General features: G+C 37.7%; 2 protein-coding genes across 2 annotated transcripts; one reads left to right on the forward strand and one right to left on the reverse strand.

Annotated features, from left to right (window-relative positions):
* Positions 1 to 659: 659 nt before the first annotated feature.
* On the forward strand, positions 660 to 13739 carry LOC145770272 (wee1-like protein kinase 1-A). Its single transcript, XM_082581869.1, has 11 exons — positions 660 to 807; positions 1419 to 2289; positions 2451 to 2508; positions 8253 to 8422; positions 8853 to 8974; positions 9588 to 9734; positions 10164 to 10268; positions 10473 to 10555; positions 11085 to 11255; positions 11554 to 11702; positions 11935 to 13739. Exons 1-11 carry the CDS (start codon positions 663 to 665, stop codon positions 12110 to 12112), a joined length of 2199 nt encoding a protein of 732 aa, XP_082437995.1. The 5' UTR covers positions 660 to 662; the 3' UTR covers positions 12113 to 13739.
* Positions 13740 to 16424: 2685 nt separating this feature from the next.
* LOC145771374 (BTB/POZ domain-containing protein 19-like) lies at positions 16425 to 17312 on the reverse strand. Its single transcript, XM_082583130.1, has one exon. The coding sequence runs from the start codon at positions 17292 to 17294 to the stop codon at positions 16425 to 16427; it is 870 nt and encodes a 289-aa protein (XP_082439256.1). The 5' UTR covers positions 17295 to 17312.
* Positions 17313 to 18701: the final 1389 nt, after the last annotated feature.

Here is an 18701-nt window from a genome sequence, read left to right on the forward strand (position 1 = left end):
GTACACACTTCCTGGGTTGCATGTATCTTATTGTTTGACAAGTTTCCCACTTTTGCTAGCTGGTGTTGACATCCAAGTGTATGGTACTAAGAAAGTAAACCCAGCATTTGGGCCGGACAAAAAGCAGTAGAGATTTATTGCACAATAATACTTTAAAAAAGGCTTGTTTAGTAAAAGAATTTGTCATGATTTTGTCAGCAGACATCATACTGGTATGATATTGCTCGCAGTTATATTAGGTTTAAAGGTCTTGGCTTGTTTATATCACTTTGAGAACAGTGACCAGTCTATATACATTTACCTAGCCTGAACAATTACTTACTAATGTTGCAATGTATAAGTTCAAGGGATTACTTCATAAATATTAATTTTAGGGAATAGTACTAGGTTTCTTTATTATTACCCAGCAAATTATAAGTAACGATCACAAAAACATAAAGTTGTTATTTAGGCTTTTACAATTTGAACTATTTTCTCTGATTAGCCTATTATTTCCATGCCCTTATATAAGGTTATTTCAACCGTGGGGGTTTCATTTAGGTAAATTAGTATGATATATGTCTGCATGACCCATTGGTACCAGTAACAGATTAAAGTGTTCATTTGTTGGGCAGAATAAAAATTAGAATTTGTTTATTTCTTTATCAGGTTGTAAACTGTGAATGTGTTTATATATATGGTCTGAAGCGTGTATGAAAAAGTTTGGTGCGATGGCTTTAATTTCATCGCCTTGTGATGAAAACCAACTCTGTACTCCTCGTAGAGCGGAACAGAGAGTCAGTTTTGAAGCAATAGATCAGGATTCAGGTAAAGTGCATTGAAATAACGCTGTTTGAAAGTTGATTGTAGTACGGTACCGTACAGTAGGTCTGGAGTTTTAAATTTCCAATTATTTGAAGTCAACTTGTTTCTTGTTTGTGTGCTGTCCACTGACTGATAGTTTAAATGTGTTATTTTTAAAAGCAATACAAAATGAAGTCTAAATTGTTTGTAAGATTCAATATTTCTTTTTAAAATTATTTAAAAGTAAAATACAAGACATATTGGAATACTACTTTTTTACTTTAGAATATGACTGTTGTTTTCTTAAAATATTTTTGTGTAGCTTATAATCAAGAGTGATTTTTAGCCAAGAAAGTATGTCTTGATTAATTCTTAAAAAGATAATTTTGCAGCTTTCCCGTAAAAATGTATTTTTTCATACAAAACGGTACATTTTGACAATAGTTTTTACCAAATATTAAAGATAAAAGTTTAAGTGTTTTCCAATAATAAATGATAAACATGTGCACTGCTGTTGATTCGTTTACTTGATGGGAAAATCGCATGTGTTGACAATGCTATGCTAATGTTAATTGCATATGGAGTTTTGTGCAGAACATTGCATTTATACTATTCTCAAATTCATTTTTTTATAGGTATGGAATCCATGATTTTATCAAAAGGGTTGAATGGAAGTATTATGGGTGATTCTTTTCAAACACCTTTGTCTCGAAAAAGTTTATTCTCATCCAGTATCAAGTCTAATCGAAAGTCTATATGCAAGCGAACCAGGAAAACATCTCCACAGCACAATGCCAAGAGCTCCTTGATGTTTTCAGATCTCAAATATGAGTTAGAAGATGATGATTCAAAAGAAGACTGCATGGACGTGCCTTTTGAATCTTACACAAACAGAAGGGAATCTGCTTGTCTTGAGAGTACTCCAAATTCACCTCCACGTACTTCTACTGGTTTGGGTTTCAACTCAAGTAGTGATGACAATGCTGACAGTTGCTTTTCATCTCCCTTGCGGCCGCCATGTTTTCAATCACCAACAAAGAATTTTAAATCAAGACTTGCTCTGTCAGGCTCTCCAGGGTCATCATCGGGGGTGTCTTGTGCTTCCCCTAGCCGTACTCCCCCTGAAACACCCCCACATACTCGAAAATTAAGAGAACTGAAGTTATTCGACATACCACACACACCAAAATCTTTAATGAGACGTTTGAAAACTGAATTAGAATTTGATGACAAGAAATCTTCAAGTGATTATGATAGTTCTGAAAACAGTCCTTTGTGTAAGAAGAGCCGATTTAAAGAACTCCTAAATCGTGATTCATCTCAACCAATTGCTGCATTGCACACAGACCCTTTAGTAGATGAAGATTTTACTTCAGTGATTCATCATTCCAATGTCCATCATACTGGTTTACGACCTGTCTTAAAGAGTTCTCCTTTAGTGAATGTTAATCCTTTTACTCCCGGCAATCGCTTGACCACAACCAAAAGATTCAGATCAAGAAATATGTATGTTTTATTTTTTGCCACCAAACTTTATGGCTTTGTATTATATTAGTTACGTACATTTGTTTTTGATGTTAAATTAGTTATCACAAACCACTACTGTCTTCATAACCTTACTATGAAGAAAATTATCTCATACAGTATATATATACAATACTTTGCAGAAAAATTGGCACAGTATCCGATTTTACAATGGAAGATGAAGGTGAACGACCTCCTAAGGTAAAAAAAGCTAACTTTTTTTGTGAATAATAATATCGAATGACTTTCTTTGCATTGTAAATCCACAACAGCTTTCTCAGTTACAGCATGTGGGTTGTTCTTTGAGAGACTTATTGAAGAAAGAGCTTAAAGTGCCTCTGACAGGAAAATAAATTTGCTAAATCTACCTAAGATACCAAAGAGATGACACTAACAAACTTCCCTGACCAACAAATCGTAAAAAATATCAACAGGCTACTAAGTTACACGCTTGCAAACTTTCGTTCACTTTCGGCAAATTTGGCACTCATTCAATTGCGAAAATAAAAACGGCAACCTCGCTGTGACGTCACCATGGGTGGGAAGGATACATTCTTTCTCTGTGGTGAGTTGGTAAGGTATGGTACGACTGCTCCAAAACGTCAATGTGTGGGGCTCTATTGGTCTAAACTTTAAAGCATGTGCAAAATGAGAATTACCGAAATGAAAAAGTTAACTTATTATTACTATCAGGTTTAGATCAAATAGATTGAGTATATTTTTATCAAACAGCATCTCAATTCAATTGAAATTGCAGTTTTTCTAAACTCTTGTAGGGCTACAATTTAGATAATTTTTTATTTGTCCTAATCTGGCTATAGCCATTTGCAGTGTAACAGCAGTATCTCACAGTAGGGTGTTTCATAATTTCCCAACTTCATAATTACAACTTGGCTCACCTAAATTCATACGTGGAATGGTATTACCAACTTCCATGCAAAATTTTAGCATCCTACAGCCTCATCTTCCACTGCCCCAGGTCAATATTCTAAAACTACCCTGCAGGGACCCCCTAACGAAGGGATTACTTGTTGGATGCATAGCAGCTATGTACAAGTTTTCTAGAGCAGCCATAAAGCAGTTACAGAAAATTTATATTCCTCATGGTTTATATCCTGGCTTGGGCCTGAAAATGTCTCATTATGTGCATATTCTGACAGAAAGTCGATTACACCAGCATTGATTAAGGGGATAAGAGCATGTTATGATGGGGAGCATAAAAAGAAGATGTTATGGTTAAAAAGGCACAAACTCTCTAGTTTTGTAACGGCTGATGCTGCCACAGCACCATGCTTGTCAGAGAATGCCCCAGACAAAGTGTTCTGGAATGTCACAATGAACAGTAATCGAACTTGCGAACGATATGTTGGATGAATAAAGAATATTATAGAGAAAGGACAAATCAAACATGATGAAAATGCAGACGAACGTATCAAAAGCATGATCGATCTGCAAGATTTAAACAATTTTTTCTCCATCCACTGACTGTGCATGCATTCTTGTTGTTAATTTTACTTATATATATACATGTACAACATTTTTGATTTTTGTGCCATTTTCATAAATTTTTGGCAAATTTTTGTTAAAAAACAGCAAAATTTAGGCAAATTTTAGGGAAAAAATCCAAATTTTTTTTGTGGAAATTTGTTTAAAGGGGTATTCAGTAGCCTACTACCTATATTTGTGTTTTAGAACCAATACATATGCATAAAAGTGGGTAAATTGGCATATAAGAAATCTTTTAATGCTTACAAACCCCATTTTTGCCCTTCGTTAGGGGGTCCCTGCAGGGGTCTGCTACTATTCGGCGAGTCCGATTCGGCGAGTCCGATTCGACTAGTCCGATTCGGCGAGTTCCCTATTCGGCGAGAGCCCTTTTCGGCGAGTGCCCTATTCGGCGAGTTTTTGAAATTTTTGAAAGGAAATTATCGGGTACCGTAGCCTAATTATAATTGCCGTTTTTACATAGTTTTAACGTCGCTAAACGTTGAAATCGTGCAGAAAGGAATAAAAATAAAATGTTTGAACTATTAAATTAAAATTCGTCATGTCAGTTCAGTTGTTTTTATTTCTGACCATCATATGAAAAACAATACACGTCAACATGGCAAAGGTAGAAGCGACAAAACGCGAACGTTAAAACGTGCTTGGATGTTTCTCAGTTTCAACGTATCCTAGTCAGCAAAAGCACCCTTTTCTACACGATTTCAACGTTTAGCGACGTTAAAACGATAGGCCTCACACTTGGTTAGCCTTTTCATTCTGTTACTACAATGTAAAAATGAACTGTTAGGCTAACTGGGTTCTTGGAACAAATTTTTGCTGGTCGGGATAACTAGGCTACGGTAGCCTACCCGATAATTTCCTTTCAATCTAAGCTGTAAGAGTGTAGGTCACACATTTTTGTTGATCCAAACTAATCATTTTAACCATAGGCGCCTAAGCCGTGGGGACCAGGCCCCCACGCATATTTCCGCGTGGGAGCAACTTTTTATGCGGCATTGATACATAAAACAATAGATGAACTAGCGATCGGCAGCAGGAAAACATTTTTAAATGCAAACCGCAACAGCTTTGCAGTAAATAATCACTAGAACGAGTAGCGATGCTACAATCCCACCCCAGACAAAAAAAATCTGTCATATTTACGTTGATTTAACGTCTGCAGACGCTTGCAAACAGTCTCGCTGTCGCTTTCGAAAGTCAAAACCTCTGCAGAGAATTGTTGCGGCAGTGAATCGGTTGCTGTGAAAATGAACTTGAAGTCTCGGCCCGAGGTTACCACTAACCAACGTAACAAGGGCTGGTACAAACCGCACTGCCCACAGTCGCACACGCGGCATAATCAACACAACAACGGACTCGCGCAAACTGCATGGCGCACACACGTCCGTTGCCATGGAAACCCGATCAAAGGCGGGGAATATGCGCATCTTTTGCTTCATCTGCAACACGAAAACGGGCGTATTACAGCGAATAGGAACTTGAAAGCTGGTCAGCGATAAGTTGCGATATTGTAGTGAAAAGGGAGCAATGTCAAGTCGAAAACTTAATCAAACGTCTCTCTGTAAATATTTTTCAAGGGCTGTTTACGGATGTCAGCAACTTTTAAATTTATTAAAGGTGACGTGCTGTTGAATTGATGTAAACATGAATGATTTTGCTTTCAACAGGTATATATATTTTCAAGCATATGATCAAGTTAGTATTTTCATTCCATTTACAGTATACCTTTTAGTAAACCTTTTCGTCTCTTGTTCGTTGCTAAACTTTATGTTGTGCTTAGCTTAAAGAGTCGCAGTCCATCAACCGCTAGCCAACGCAGACGCATAGCATGTGTTTTGGTCGAGCTTTGTTTATAATAATTAACGGCAGGTCGAACGTAGCGATAACTCCGAGTGTGGCAATAAAAGCAATCCTAGTGTGACGACATAATTACGTCATCCATCTGCGTGACATTTCGCTGAATTTACGTTGCTGCTGATGAAACACGCTTTCGCCCCCAAGGCCAAAAAAATAGTCAGGCGCCTATGATTTTAACTATTCAAAAGTACTAACTTATAGACATAAACATTATTTTTTTTGTAACATTTTCTTTGTTTTATTTTTCCTTCATATCTTAAATTTTTCTGAAGGTGATGCAACCTTGCCAAATTTCTTTCAACTCAATAACTTACTTCGGTCACAAGCACGTTTTAACGTTCGCGTTTTGTCGCTTCTACCTTTTTCTACACCTTTGCTATGTTGACGTGAATTGTTTTTGATATCATGATCAGAAATAAAAACAACTGAACTGACATGACGAATTCAAGCACGTTTTAACGTTCGCGTTTTGTCGCTTCTACCTCTGCTATGTTGACGGGTATTGTTTTTGATATGATGGTCAAAAATAAAAATAACTGAACTGACATGACGAATTCAAGCACGTTTTAACGTTCGCGTTTTGTCGCTTCTACCTTTGCTATGTTGACGTGTATTGTTTTTGATATGATGGTCAAAAATAAAAATAACTGAACTGACATGACGAATTTTAATTTAATAGTTCAAACATTTTATTTTTATTCCTTTCTGCACGATTTCAACGTTTAGCGACGTTAAAACGATGTGAAAACGGCAATTGTAATTAGGCTACGGTACCCGATAATTTCCTTTTAAAAATTTCAAAAACTCGCCGAATAGGGCACTCGCCGAAAAAGGCTCTCGCCGAATAGGGAACTCGCCGAATCGGATTAGTCGAATCGGACTCGCCGAATCGGACTCGACGAAACGGGCCATTCCGCCCTGCAGGGTAGTTTTAGAACATTGACCTGGGGGAGTGGAAGATGAGGCTGTAGGATGCTAAAATTTTGCATGGAAGTTGGTAATACCATTCCACGTATGAATTTAGGTGAGCCAAGTTGTAATTATGAAGTTGGGAAATTATGAAACACCCTAATCTCACAGACAGTACCCTTAATTTATGGTTGAGGTAATGCCTGGAAATTGCTGTTTGTGTCACAGAGTCAGTGACAAAGACGTGTGCTATCTTTTCATGCTTTCAAACAAAACAAGGTGCTGAGAAGAAAATAGTCAAAGTTTTCTTCAAGTATTCGAAAGTGGGATGGACCATACAAAACTAGTCGTATATTCTTCACTTCAATGGAGATGATTTTGTTAACACCACCAACCCGATTTGGATCTTCTCAGCAATGAGTGGCGTGCTGGGTACTGTAGGTGGTGCGTTTGCCACAAGTGCGAGTCTATGTCCCAGCCCAATGAATGTGTATGTTGCCATGAAGTGCCACAGACGAAAGAACTTTTGAAAAAAGACGCATCTAGCTGTGTTACCAATTTGACCAATTTTGAGGCACACTTACATCCTGCAGTTCTGAGGACTTTTTTTATGAGGAGCAGGAAGAACTGGAGAAAAACAATAAACCGAAACGAGAAAACAGAGACCTATCAAAAGAGTAAGGATGCTACATTAGGCTAAAAATACCCTCAACGCTAAAGAATCCACACTAAACGAAGTGATTTTGTTTCCTTGCAGGCAGTATCGGTAATTAGTCGCTTACAGGCATGTATTGGAGTGGATACTACAAGGTGGTGCTCTCGGAAGCAACAATCGGATTGTGCTGCCGTCATGCATTGTTTGGTGAATACGAAACAATTTTCAAGTCCAGATGGCCGTTACACCGGATTTCAATGGCCAACTGAAGGCACATTATGAGAGAGAGAGAACTTTCATTTATTTATGAATAGTGATGAATGATGATGAATTAAATATGAATGATGATTCGTACGATTTCTTCATTTTTCACTTCAAGTATATTTTAGGTTTTGTAGGAACATATCCAGTACAGTTTTATTACTGCAAAAAACAATAAATCTTCGAAAAAAGCAACCGCTCGTACCAACTCCGACCAAACTGTGATCCACCAATTACGTCTAGAAAGCATTTGTTTTATCCGTCGCTAACGACGCCCACCCACGATGACGTAACACCACCAAAGTCGTCCCAGAGCAGTGAAATATGGAGTTTCGCCTGTGGTGGCGCTGCGGAACTGTCGTTTTGTATAAATTTCGCCCTAACCAGTCGAGCTTCGAGGTTAACATTAAAAAGTTCACTAAGCATAATTCTGCGCTAGAAAATGCTTAGAAAAGTTGCTATACTTGGGTCCAACCTGTCGGGGGCACTTTAAAACTGGCATCCTGGTTTGAAGGTGCTTTGCCACATGCTGGTAACAGCTTGACCCTTTGAGGTTTCCTCTTATAGTGGAAGTGTTGATTTTGATTATTTGATGGATCAAGTTAACTTGAATGAAGACCGGTTGCCGATGTTTATTCACCTGTTAGTTATAACCCATGAATGAGAAGTTGTATTCCTAAAAACATCCCTTAATAGCTACCCTACATAAGTTTTACTTTTATTGAATGTAATTTAATACTTATATTGTCTACTTCAGCGTATGTATTTGCGTGAAAATAACATATCAAGATACATCAAAGAATTTCATGAAGTCTGTAAAATTGGAGACGGAGAATTCGGATCAGTTTTTAAGTGTGTAAACCGACTGGATGGTTGCACTTATGCCATCAAGCGCTCGAAAAAACCTCTAGCTGGATCTCTAGATGAGTGAGTACAAAATGTTGATACAAAACAATTATATATATATGTTTTTGGTATGAATGTAAAGTATTCATCGTTGGGAGATAAAATTCAACTTAAATAATTAGCAAACAATTCAATCAGCCACATTCAGTAAGTAATACAGTAAAGGCCCTGTTTCAATTGTACATTCAATCGTGCGGTTATATTCTAATTTTTATATAAATTATATATCCTTGTCAGCTGCCACTAAGAAGTCTGAACAGAAGTTAAAATAATCACTATATTATAATCATGCTTTTATTTGCGCCCATTGCGATAACATACATTACATAACACTGCGATTTCTTACAAAATGATAAAATCTGGTAACAGTGAATAGTTAGAAGTGTTCTTACGGTTATTTAACTTATTACATAAATTTTCTTTTTTCAACTGACTTCTCGGTGTGTTGTAGAGCTAATGCAATACGGGAAGTGTGTGCGCATGCAGTGCTCGGGAAACATCCGCACGTTGTGCGTTATTACTCAGCTTGGGCTGAAAATGATCATATGGTGATTCAAAACGAATTCTGCAATGGTAAGTGCAATGCTAATTTTCAATCCTTTTGTTAAGTCCGAGATATTGTCTTTTATGAAGTGTCTTATTTTTTTTTAAACATCATTGACCGATGTTTTGCGAAGTATTGATAGGAGTTAGGACTGTTTTACTTTTCACACTCTGATTAATGGTCATTGTCTTGGCTAAGGTGTGAGTTGGCAGGACATTCAGAAAAGTGTTATTTCTATCAACTTCCAATCTGTCAGGACGTGCAAGCTCACCACCGCGGCAAATAGAGATGGCTTGTGTCCATGAAACGAAGCTGACAACTGTCATTATTTTAATTGCAATAATTACTTGCATATGGTCTTCGCTTTCGCTTTACATGCTTGTCACAGATGCATTGGCGCAGCGGAGTACGATTTAAACCCTCAATTCCGGGTGTTGTGAAGGAATGGAATAACATTCAGTGGCATTACAATAAGACTTTTGATAGGAAAAAGCGAAATATCAAAGTTCATAAATTTTCATCGTTTGTTCACCACCCACCAAGTACAGACAATAAGCAATAAATTAGCTTTCCTTGTACAAAATCTGTTGGCTTGAATGATATCATAATTATATAATTTTGTGTGATTGTGCTTTTACGTAGGCGGAAGTCTAGCTGACGTTCTTGAAGAACAACGAAAGCAGCAGAAGCATTATACAGAGGGTGAAACTGTGGATATCATGGTACAAATCGCCAAGGGATTGAAATACGTTCATTCTCAAAACCTAGTCCATCTCGATATAAAACCAGGTAAGCCCTGGGCGATGTCTAATTTCAAAATTTTACATGCTGTGATAGACCGGAATCTTTAATTCATAATTTTTTTATTGCATCCTGATTCCTGATTGATTAGGATGAATATAAAAATTCAATATTTTTGAAACGAAAGAACAAAGCAAAAAAAAGTGCAAACAAAGAAACTTTTTTTTGATTAGAAACTCTCCAGCCAATGAGTATGAATTGGTTGGAGATTTTTTAATTGATGCACTTGTTATTGGTAAGAGACCATCGGATTGACGTTAATTTGCGAAATGGACAACGTTGAAGATATTTTCATTTTACAGCGGAGTGTAAACTTTCAGCATTTCACAATCAGTGAATACAAATGTGCACGAAAGTTTCGTCTTGAAGCAGTCGAAAAAAGATGCTTTGAAGTTACTTTGTAGTTTGTTATTCCAGGAAACATTTTCATTTGCAAGGAACACCATTTTAAGCTTTTCGATGGTGATGATGAAACCTTTGACGACAAAGAATTTCTCCCAGAAGAAATCATTTACAAAATTGGTATGAAAATTGTTGACTTGTCTCCAACAAAGTACTTTCCCATCCTTTGAAAAGCATAGCTTGTATTTGTATGTATCTATTACAAATGCACTTAACAAAACGGTTGTAGTTGCATGCTTCTGCCACACTTAAGATATGCAAAGCTTGAAGTTCTGCTTCGTAGTTACAATTAACTTCTTAATCAAATCAATTTAATTAATTCAGGTGATCTTGGTCACGTGACCTGTATTGAAGACCCGCAGGTTGAAGAAGGAGACTGCCGCTATCTGGCTAATGAGGTTTTGCAGGTGAGCTCACGATAATGAAGAAAAACATCTGGGACTCTAACCTTTCGTATCTTATACGTAAAAGAACAAACTAATAACCTTGCTGCAATTACAACACACTTTTATCTTCAATTCGATTTAAAATAACGGTAAATAGATGTGCAATAATGCGACGTGTTTGCGTTTTTAACTACCACTTTTTTTGTGGATTCTTCTGCCACAATGCTGCCATGCATTGCCAGGCCCCGTCGAAAGGGTGAATGGGTTTTCCTTTGTTGGTTTTGTAAACCACACAATGAATGTGGAGTGGACTGAAGTTCATTTTCGCTTCATCTCCATTCAAAGACAAGAGGGATTTAAACCAATGCTTTAAACGCCTTCTGTCATTATTGATCAACAAAATTGCACAAAGTTTGTTGTAGAATTGCTAATACAAAACTTCTCGTTTGCTCATAGTGCATCGGCATCATAAAGCCTTACTGACCAAACAATTGATCAACATTTAAAATCTGAACGAAATCAATAATATTGACAAATCTTTTTTCTGAAGGAGGATTACCAGCACTTAACGAAAGCTGACATATTCGCTTTGGGGCTCACCGTTCATGAAATCGCCGGCGGCGGAGTACCACCAAAGAATGGAGAAGAATGGCACAAAATCCGCAGTGGCCATCTTCCATACCTCTCACACTGCTCTAAGGATTTTAACAAGTTACTGAAGGTAATTTTTTTACTCAGATAGCCTATTGTTCAAGTGATACTCGTTTTTGATGGTGTTTGATTTTACACATTCAATTGTAAGCATTCGTCTAGTTTGACTTTTAAAAAAGCGTTGGTGCCTTTTTAAATAGAATGTTTTGAAAAATTTGGCTTCTATGTGAGTTGTTCTCTGAGCATCAATGTTTTTGTTCCCTTTGTAATACAGTACACGTTTCAAGACGCGGCACTTGTATTAAAATTTTGCTCTGCAGTAATGACAATAAAATTGTCTCACATCGGCGCCTTTTTAATTTCTGCAGACAATGATCCATCCAGTTCCCGCAAAACGACCAACTGCAGCCGGTCTTCTGCAGCACCCGATTCTTTCCTCCTCTCTCAGCTACAAAAGCAAGCATCAGTTGCGACGAGAATTGAAGGAACAAAAGTTCAAGATAGAACTTCTAACACGGTATGATAGTGGCAAGTTGCATTGTTAGTTGAATAATCACGAAAAGGTAATTTCTGTTTGACGCTAATTTCTCGTGTTGTTCAACAGTTTCTATGTGACACTTTTGCATCTCTTTCATAAGTCTGTGAACAAACTGAGACTTAAGCCGTGTTACCACGCTTGCTTCATTTTAAAATCCCCATCAGCTTTCGAGGCATAGATCTTTCGATCCATTAACTTGGTACTTTTACAGGGAGCTGGAACAAGCTAAACGATGTCAAAAAGGCAACAGCAATGTCAAAGAAAGCTTCAGGCAACGAAGAGCGGCCGGTCAAAGCTGTTTACGACGAACAGGAAACACAATGAGAGGAGGTAAAAGTGCGAGAATGGTCGGCAGAAGCTGCCAGCGAAGTTCCAGCCTTGGTTTATGAACCCGCACGTCCGTTCATTCTCCGTTCAAAACGACGCTATTCGTTATTTATTTCCATTTTTTCGGATGCTGCCTTATTGTGTTCGTAAATATTTTATCAGTAACTGCCTTTTCGCAATCATGACCTTACATTTCTATTTTTATAATTGCCACGTTGGCCGAAACTCTTTGGTTAATATTCGTCAAAGACACCTCAGTTTTAAGCATCACTGCCAGAATGGATGCATAAAGAATCATCAGGTTTAAAAATTAATATTGCACAAGATTTCATGTTGTTCACTAGCACGGATTGCTACTCACTAAATGACAAAACACTCATTTTTGTACCGAGTATTTTTCAAAAACGATTTTAAAACAACCGTGCGAAGACAGTTAATCAGCATTGCCATTCAGTTGCGTTTCTTTGATGGTTACATGTTGCACAACCAGACAAGCCAACGTTTTAATAAACAAACAAAGCAGTCATTGGCAACTCGCACCTTTGTTTGCATAACAAAAGCCGGCTGATAACTAGGCCAGTGCACTGCCGCATCGTGTGAAGATCTCATTTTGAAAATCGTTTTTTGGCACATCCGTTGCAAGCGTAGCTCGCTCTTTGTCTTGAGACAATAGAATTGGCACCCAGGTGCGAGTAAACACTCGATTCGCTGCTGGATGTTTATAAACTCTTGCCAGGTTTGAAATGTCGATCCCAACTATCACAATTTCTTTTGAAAATTGATTTATTGAAAGATGATTTTTGTTATCTGAGATATTCTTGCTAATGACTTTAGCAATATGATGCGTTTTTACAAGAAACGTTCTTTCTCCGCAAATCAGTGTTTTTTTTGTCTAAAGTCGTTGAGTCAATGTAAAGAACCGTTTTGCTGACTAGGTTGCTATTGGCACCAAGTTTGGGGTCGTTTTTACTGAGGGCTTATGTGATCAAACGTTGTATCTACAGCAACATTTATTATGAAGGTCCAACTATGCACCAACAAGGTGACCACCACTATTAATCGTGCTCTAAGCGGTTAAATGTTTTGTTTTAAAGTGTTATATGCTTGTTACTTTTTGCTTTAGAATTTGTTGTGGTTTTCGTACTGTTGTTTTTCCCCTGCGTAAGTCGAGGAATTTAAGTGGTTGATATTTTGTCGATGAACGGTAGATTATTGTTTGATAAATGGACAAAAGTTTACTTGGACGAATAGCTGATTTTTTGCACAACTTCAACGTTGTGGAACAGTTTCGATTTCAATCACTGCCTTAGCTGTTGAATTCCGTTTCGTGATCATATTTACACTACATTTGCTTTGAAATAGGATTTGATCTTATTAGTTGGAATTGGAAAGCCCGCAACGTGCGCACAGCATCACTGGGATGGGCCATATGCAATGCGCCATGCGTGAATTACATTTGTCACTTTCAAATCTTTTTGAAACTTTTCCTAGGAATTACCAACATGTCATTGGTGGTGTTTGCCATGCCACACTTCAAAACACATTATTTCTTTCAACTCGCCGCGTTTGCCAATTTTAAGGTCAACTATCGTTGAAATGATATAAAAGTTGTGTATATTTTAAAAGCTTGGTGAATAATTGCCCAATGTGTGGTTAATTTGACAATAAAGCTTCAAGATATGCACTGCGTATGTTTCGTTGATTGTAATAATTCGGGTCATTGCTAAACAGTCAACAAAATTGGTCCTGTTTCCGTTCTTTCAAAGTCTGCGGACGTGAATAAATGTAAAAACGACCAATTTTGTTTACTTGATTGTAGTCAGTGTATTTCCAATGATGCAAAACGATGGTGCGCACTCGGATGATGCACGTTCATTTCAGTCAATCTTCGTCTTCACTGACGCTGATTGATTGGCCTCGTGAGAGTGGCAGCACCGACGGAGATAGTACACGCGCTACCTTCCCACGTCGCAACTATCAGAACTACTGATGATGAAGCTCTTTAGCGCCTCGAGGAGGATAAAAAGAAGCCAGTCTGTGTTTACCTTCTTGCTTTTCGTCGTCTTGTCTAAGACACAGCCATGTGTTCTTGAGCGGTGTTGAACCAGCGTCCTTTTGAGCGCCCAGCCAGAGCTTTCGGCAATGCATACTGTATCTGTTGTGATATCTAGTACCGGTATGTTGTATTGAAGATCTAGAACAGGATCACGGTAGGCTATAACTTCTACGATTTGACTCGCAATACTCGATCTTATTATTATAAGGGCATTTAATAATAAAAAATAATTACATTTCACGTATTCAGTATTGAATTTGGAATTGAAATATGCGATAGATCACTGAACAAAACATGAGCCTTGTAATTGAAAGCGGTTTTTGGCTATAGGCCTGTCAACATCACTCTTCAGCTAAACCGACCAATCACCGCATGCTGATATTCGTGTGGGTCAGGGTTATGCTGGCTGACTAATGTCTTATCGAGACTTTTTGGTTGGCTAACCTGGATAAAGCCTTCAAACCAGGACTGTCCCGGCTATAACAGGACGTACGGTAAGCGTATAGTCGTTTACTTTTACCCTACGATAGAAAAAATTATGTCGATGATAATAAAAACTTCTATAAATTCTGTGAATACGAAGTATATCTTGTACTCTCTTATTCATAGCTTGCACTTTACAGCAACTGGATGAAATATGTCTTATTAACCAGCATTATGAAATATGTTTTAAATACTATTAACTTATTATTGTAGTTTTTAGCATCCTTGATTTGATCCGCCATCGGCTCGGGAACAAACAAGGTTGAGATATAGGCTACAGATATGAAGTGTTACGATTGGACTATTTTGTTTAAACAGGATTATTGTCCGTCCTCGCTCAGTTGCTGAGCGCCTGACTGTACAAAGGAAGAAACTTCAAGCTCAAGTGGGGCACCTAGTGGATAGAACAACAACAAACCAAAACTTCACTCAGTCGATCTCGGTGACCATGCCTACGTCAGTGGTTCAAAGCTTCTATAAGTTCATTATGCGAAACTGCCAGGATCAAGCTCTCAAAAAAGTTTTCACAGACTGAGGATTTAGATTCCCTCAATCAATCAAAAACAAAGCCCCGTTAGCTCAGTGGTTACGCGCTCGGCTCAAGATCACGCTGCGCAAGTTCGACTCTCGGGATGTGCGCTTGAGCAACGCATTTCAGGACTGCTCTCCATTCAGCGGCATCTAATGGATAGAATAATTCCCCTGCAATAACGCTTCAACAATAGGAAAACTTCTCTCTGCCAATCTCGGTAACCGGCCTTGCTTCAAAAGCCTCTCAAGTATGCGAAACTACCAGGAATCCCCTATCAAGGCTTTGTCAGTCCGAGGATAAAGATTCAAAACCAAAGCAAGCTTTTGGTAAAGTATAATCAAATCGCTGTAGGCCTATACTCGAGATGATTCAGTCAAATCGGATTTCTTCACAGAGAAGGAAACGAAGGCAAAGAGGTTCAGTAACAAAACAAGACAAACTTGTAAAATAGGCTAAGCTTTTCAAACCCCCTGAAAAGAGTTCCCAGACCCTCACCCTTGCGTAGACTACGTCACTGTAGCCTGTAGGGGACACTAATAGATTGAGTGAACTGTTATTGTATGGTGTACAAGGTGTCCAACCGACATATTTCGCAACTTGGTGTTTATAAAATGCAATTCAACAATTTTTGATAGAATTATAATGTAAACAATTAGCCTACTAAACAACTGATAAACAAAATGTTGAAACATGAAATTTTGTAATTAATTATCACATGCTTGGAATTGATTCTAAATTCATTTCAATTCAATTTATTTTTCTTTGTCGGAAAACAACAGCAAAGATAAAGTTAGTAATAGTTTACGGGAACAAACCAACAAAAGGAAACGGAGGCAAAACCACGGAAGTTTAAAACGTGCATGTGATGTAAATTTAAAGCATACGTCGATGAAAGTAAAGTTAGATTAACTATCAATCGCAATTTTATTGTAAAGTAAGCTATCGGCAATCGGTATTTCTGATGTTGTAGCCTACTTGTAATGGAATTAAACTGAATTTTCGTAATTGATCTAACTCTGGGCTACGCATGTACTGTAGCCTTATTATCAGTAACCTTGCCGCGATGTATAAAAACTTTAAGCCTAATTTTTATTTATGTTTTTATATTGAGTAAGCAGGAAGTCAGCAAATTTAGTTGTACTTTTTTCTATTCAACTATTTTCAATTGATTCAGCAGCAGCTGTAGTCTACAGCCCGCCGCTGCTCAAATGAATCTCTCTCACACAAGTTGCACATAAATTTTATTACATCAAGAAAAAGTAAAATACTTATGTGTCAAAATATGTGTCAGTAAAGTTTCGCATTATTTGGGTAAATGTTGATGGCTATCTCGACGTACTGTACCGATCCGCAAGCGGGTAGCATGGGACATTGTGGTGTTTTCCTTCAAGGCGTGAAATCTCCAAGCAGCTGCTAGCTGCTCTACAGGTATGATTCCATCACTTTTGTTTTCGTTTTCAATTTCTGTTAATTCTGCAGCAGAGAAAAGAGGAAGTCGAACTAAAGGAATGATTTGCGAGGCTAGATCTTTGACAGTGCGACCTGTGACGATTGAATTGTTTTTGATCCACTTTTTGGCAGCAGAAAGAATATCTAATTCATCAGAGTTGACCGCGTCCCCTCTCAAAAATAAGCCCAACGCTTCTGGAGAAAGCTCTTGAAAGCCATCAGACTGCATAACCTCATTTGCATGTTGCATTGCATACTCCAGAGCTTTTTGCAACATTTCCGGCATAGCGTGCGAAACAGCTAAATGCAAAATGTCACAGGCGGTTTCACTGCTCAGTCTTGTCAAAAGAAATTGAATGCTGAGACTAGTCAGTTCATTTAGTTCGTACTCGACAGAAAATGACACGACATCGGGTGCAAGATCATATGTCAAAGTACAGCAGTTTGTATAAATGTAATCTAAACATATCAGAAACACTTCAAGTCTAACGTTGGAAAGAACGTATGGTTGATTGGGTGAGGAAGAATCTTGGACAGGGTGCTTGGAAAATAGCACTCGAAAAGCTTCGGATCTAGCCGCTAAGATACATTTATGACCATGAACACGCTGCTTCTCGGACCCAATGAGAAACAAACAATCGCTGAACTCTTTATTGTTTATACAGCTTTTTCTCATCACATTGCGAAACTTTGCTTGATCACCACGAATTAAACATTCATTCATTTTTTAGAATAAAAATGTCTGCAAAGCGATATATACTGCGTTTAGATGATGTGCTTGGACGCAATTTTTTTCACTCTACAATTCATTGACGTAATAAGCCTACTGCTTTGTGCCACTGGAATTCTCTAAATTAAAAAGTAATTCACCTTTTCTTAATTATTCAGGCTTTTCTACCAAACAACTTCAAAAATAGACCTAGCTTACTCCTTGGCTGTTTTGAAATAGCTTTCCTGTCACATATTTATTTTTCCATTAGCCTGTAGCCTATACTTAACGTAAGGCAGACAATATTGACTACAGTAGATTTGAATATTCCACTTTAGTAATCTACTTTTCATAAATAAAACTCAACAACCACTTCAGACAAAAGTAGGCTACGTTGAAAAGCAATTGTATTTGTGTGGAAGGAAAATCTGTGATAGGCTTGCAGCTACCTACAGCTATTCAAAGAGCAAATGAAACAATGCTATCGATTTTGAAGCTCTTATTAGAGTTACTTATTATTACGAGCAGTCGAGCACCCATTTTACATATTTTAATTGAACGACATATTTTGTAATGGAGCAGGCCGAGAGAGGTGAATGGGATGGCATGGAAGATAGAATGGAAGACAGATTTTGGGATGGAAGATGGAAAATGTCAAGGATGGAAAGGAATGGAAGATCTTGATGATGGGATGGAAGACAATCTTCCATCATTCCATCCGAATTCCATCATTAACTTTCTAACGCTTTATCAAGACATGCAAAATGTTACGTTGCTTGCTGAAATAATTCGAACGGTATGTTCAAACAATAATTGAAACGTTGCGTAATCCTTAGGAAAATACTGCTGTTAAATTTTTAGCTTAAATTTAGCCTATGGCTTTTAGGTTTATTTGTGGCATATTCAACGCAGAGATCACAAAATGTGAAGATGTATTGAAAGATGGAAGAGATTTTTAAGATGGAATGGAAGATTTCTAAGCTGGAATGGAAGAAAATCTCAGGATGGAAGATGGAAAAAAACGTCTTCCATTCCATCTCATACCCTGGCGGTGAATCGTTTTTTTTGAGCTCATTTTTTTGCACCAGTCGACTAGACTGGCAGATTCACCAATTACACTTTAAACAACATGATATTCTATATAATAACTTACTCATCATAATAGGCTATACAAGTTATAATATGTAATGACAGGAATAAAGAAATAAGCAAAATAATAAAATAAATTACGACAAGCAACAAAGGAGATTGACTGTTAACATCGTCACCACTGGGACTGAACAGTCCTCATCCTTGATAGCACTTCAAGCAGGGATCTCTGAAGTACGGTATTCTGAGGTCCCTGACTTCAAGTTGGGTGGTTCATTGGTATCCTTTGCTGAGCTTGCGACAACACTTCTGACGTAGGCTACAGAGCTTAGT

The sequence above is a fragment of the Aplidium turbinatum genome, chromosome 5, assembly GCF_918807975.1.
Source record: "Aplidium turbinatum chromosome 5, kaAplTurb1.1, whole genome shotgun sequence".
NCBI classification, from domain to species: Eukaryota; Metazoa; Chordata; class Ascidiacea; order Aplousobranchia; family Polyclinidae; genus Aplidium; species Aplidium turbinatum.

Bases quoted from the DNA above. Each gene is read 5' to 3' on its own strand.
- LOC145771374 (XM_082583130.1), bottom strand. From the start codon at position 17,294: ATGAATGAATGTTTAATTCGTGGTGATCAAGCAAAGTTTCGCAATGTG.
- LOC145770272 (XM_082581869.1), top strand. From the start codon at position 663: ATGTGTTTATATATATGGTCTGAAGCGTGTATGAAAAAGTTTGGTGCG. The intron at 10,269-10,472 runs GTATGAAAATTG...TAATTAATTCAG, and splicing joins AGAAATCATTTACAAAATTG to GTGATCTTGGTCACGTGACC. The intron at 11,256-11,553 runs GTAATTTTTTTA...TAATTTCTGCAG, and splicing joins ATTTTAACAAGTTACTGAAG to ACAATGATCCATCCAGTTCC.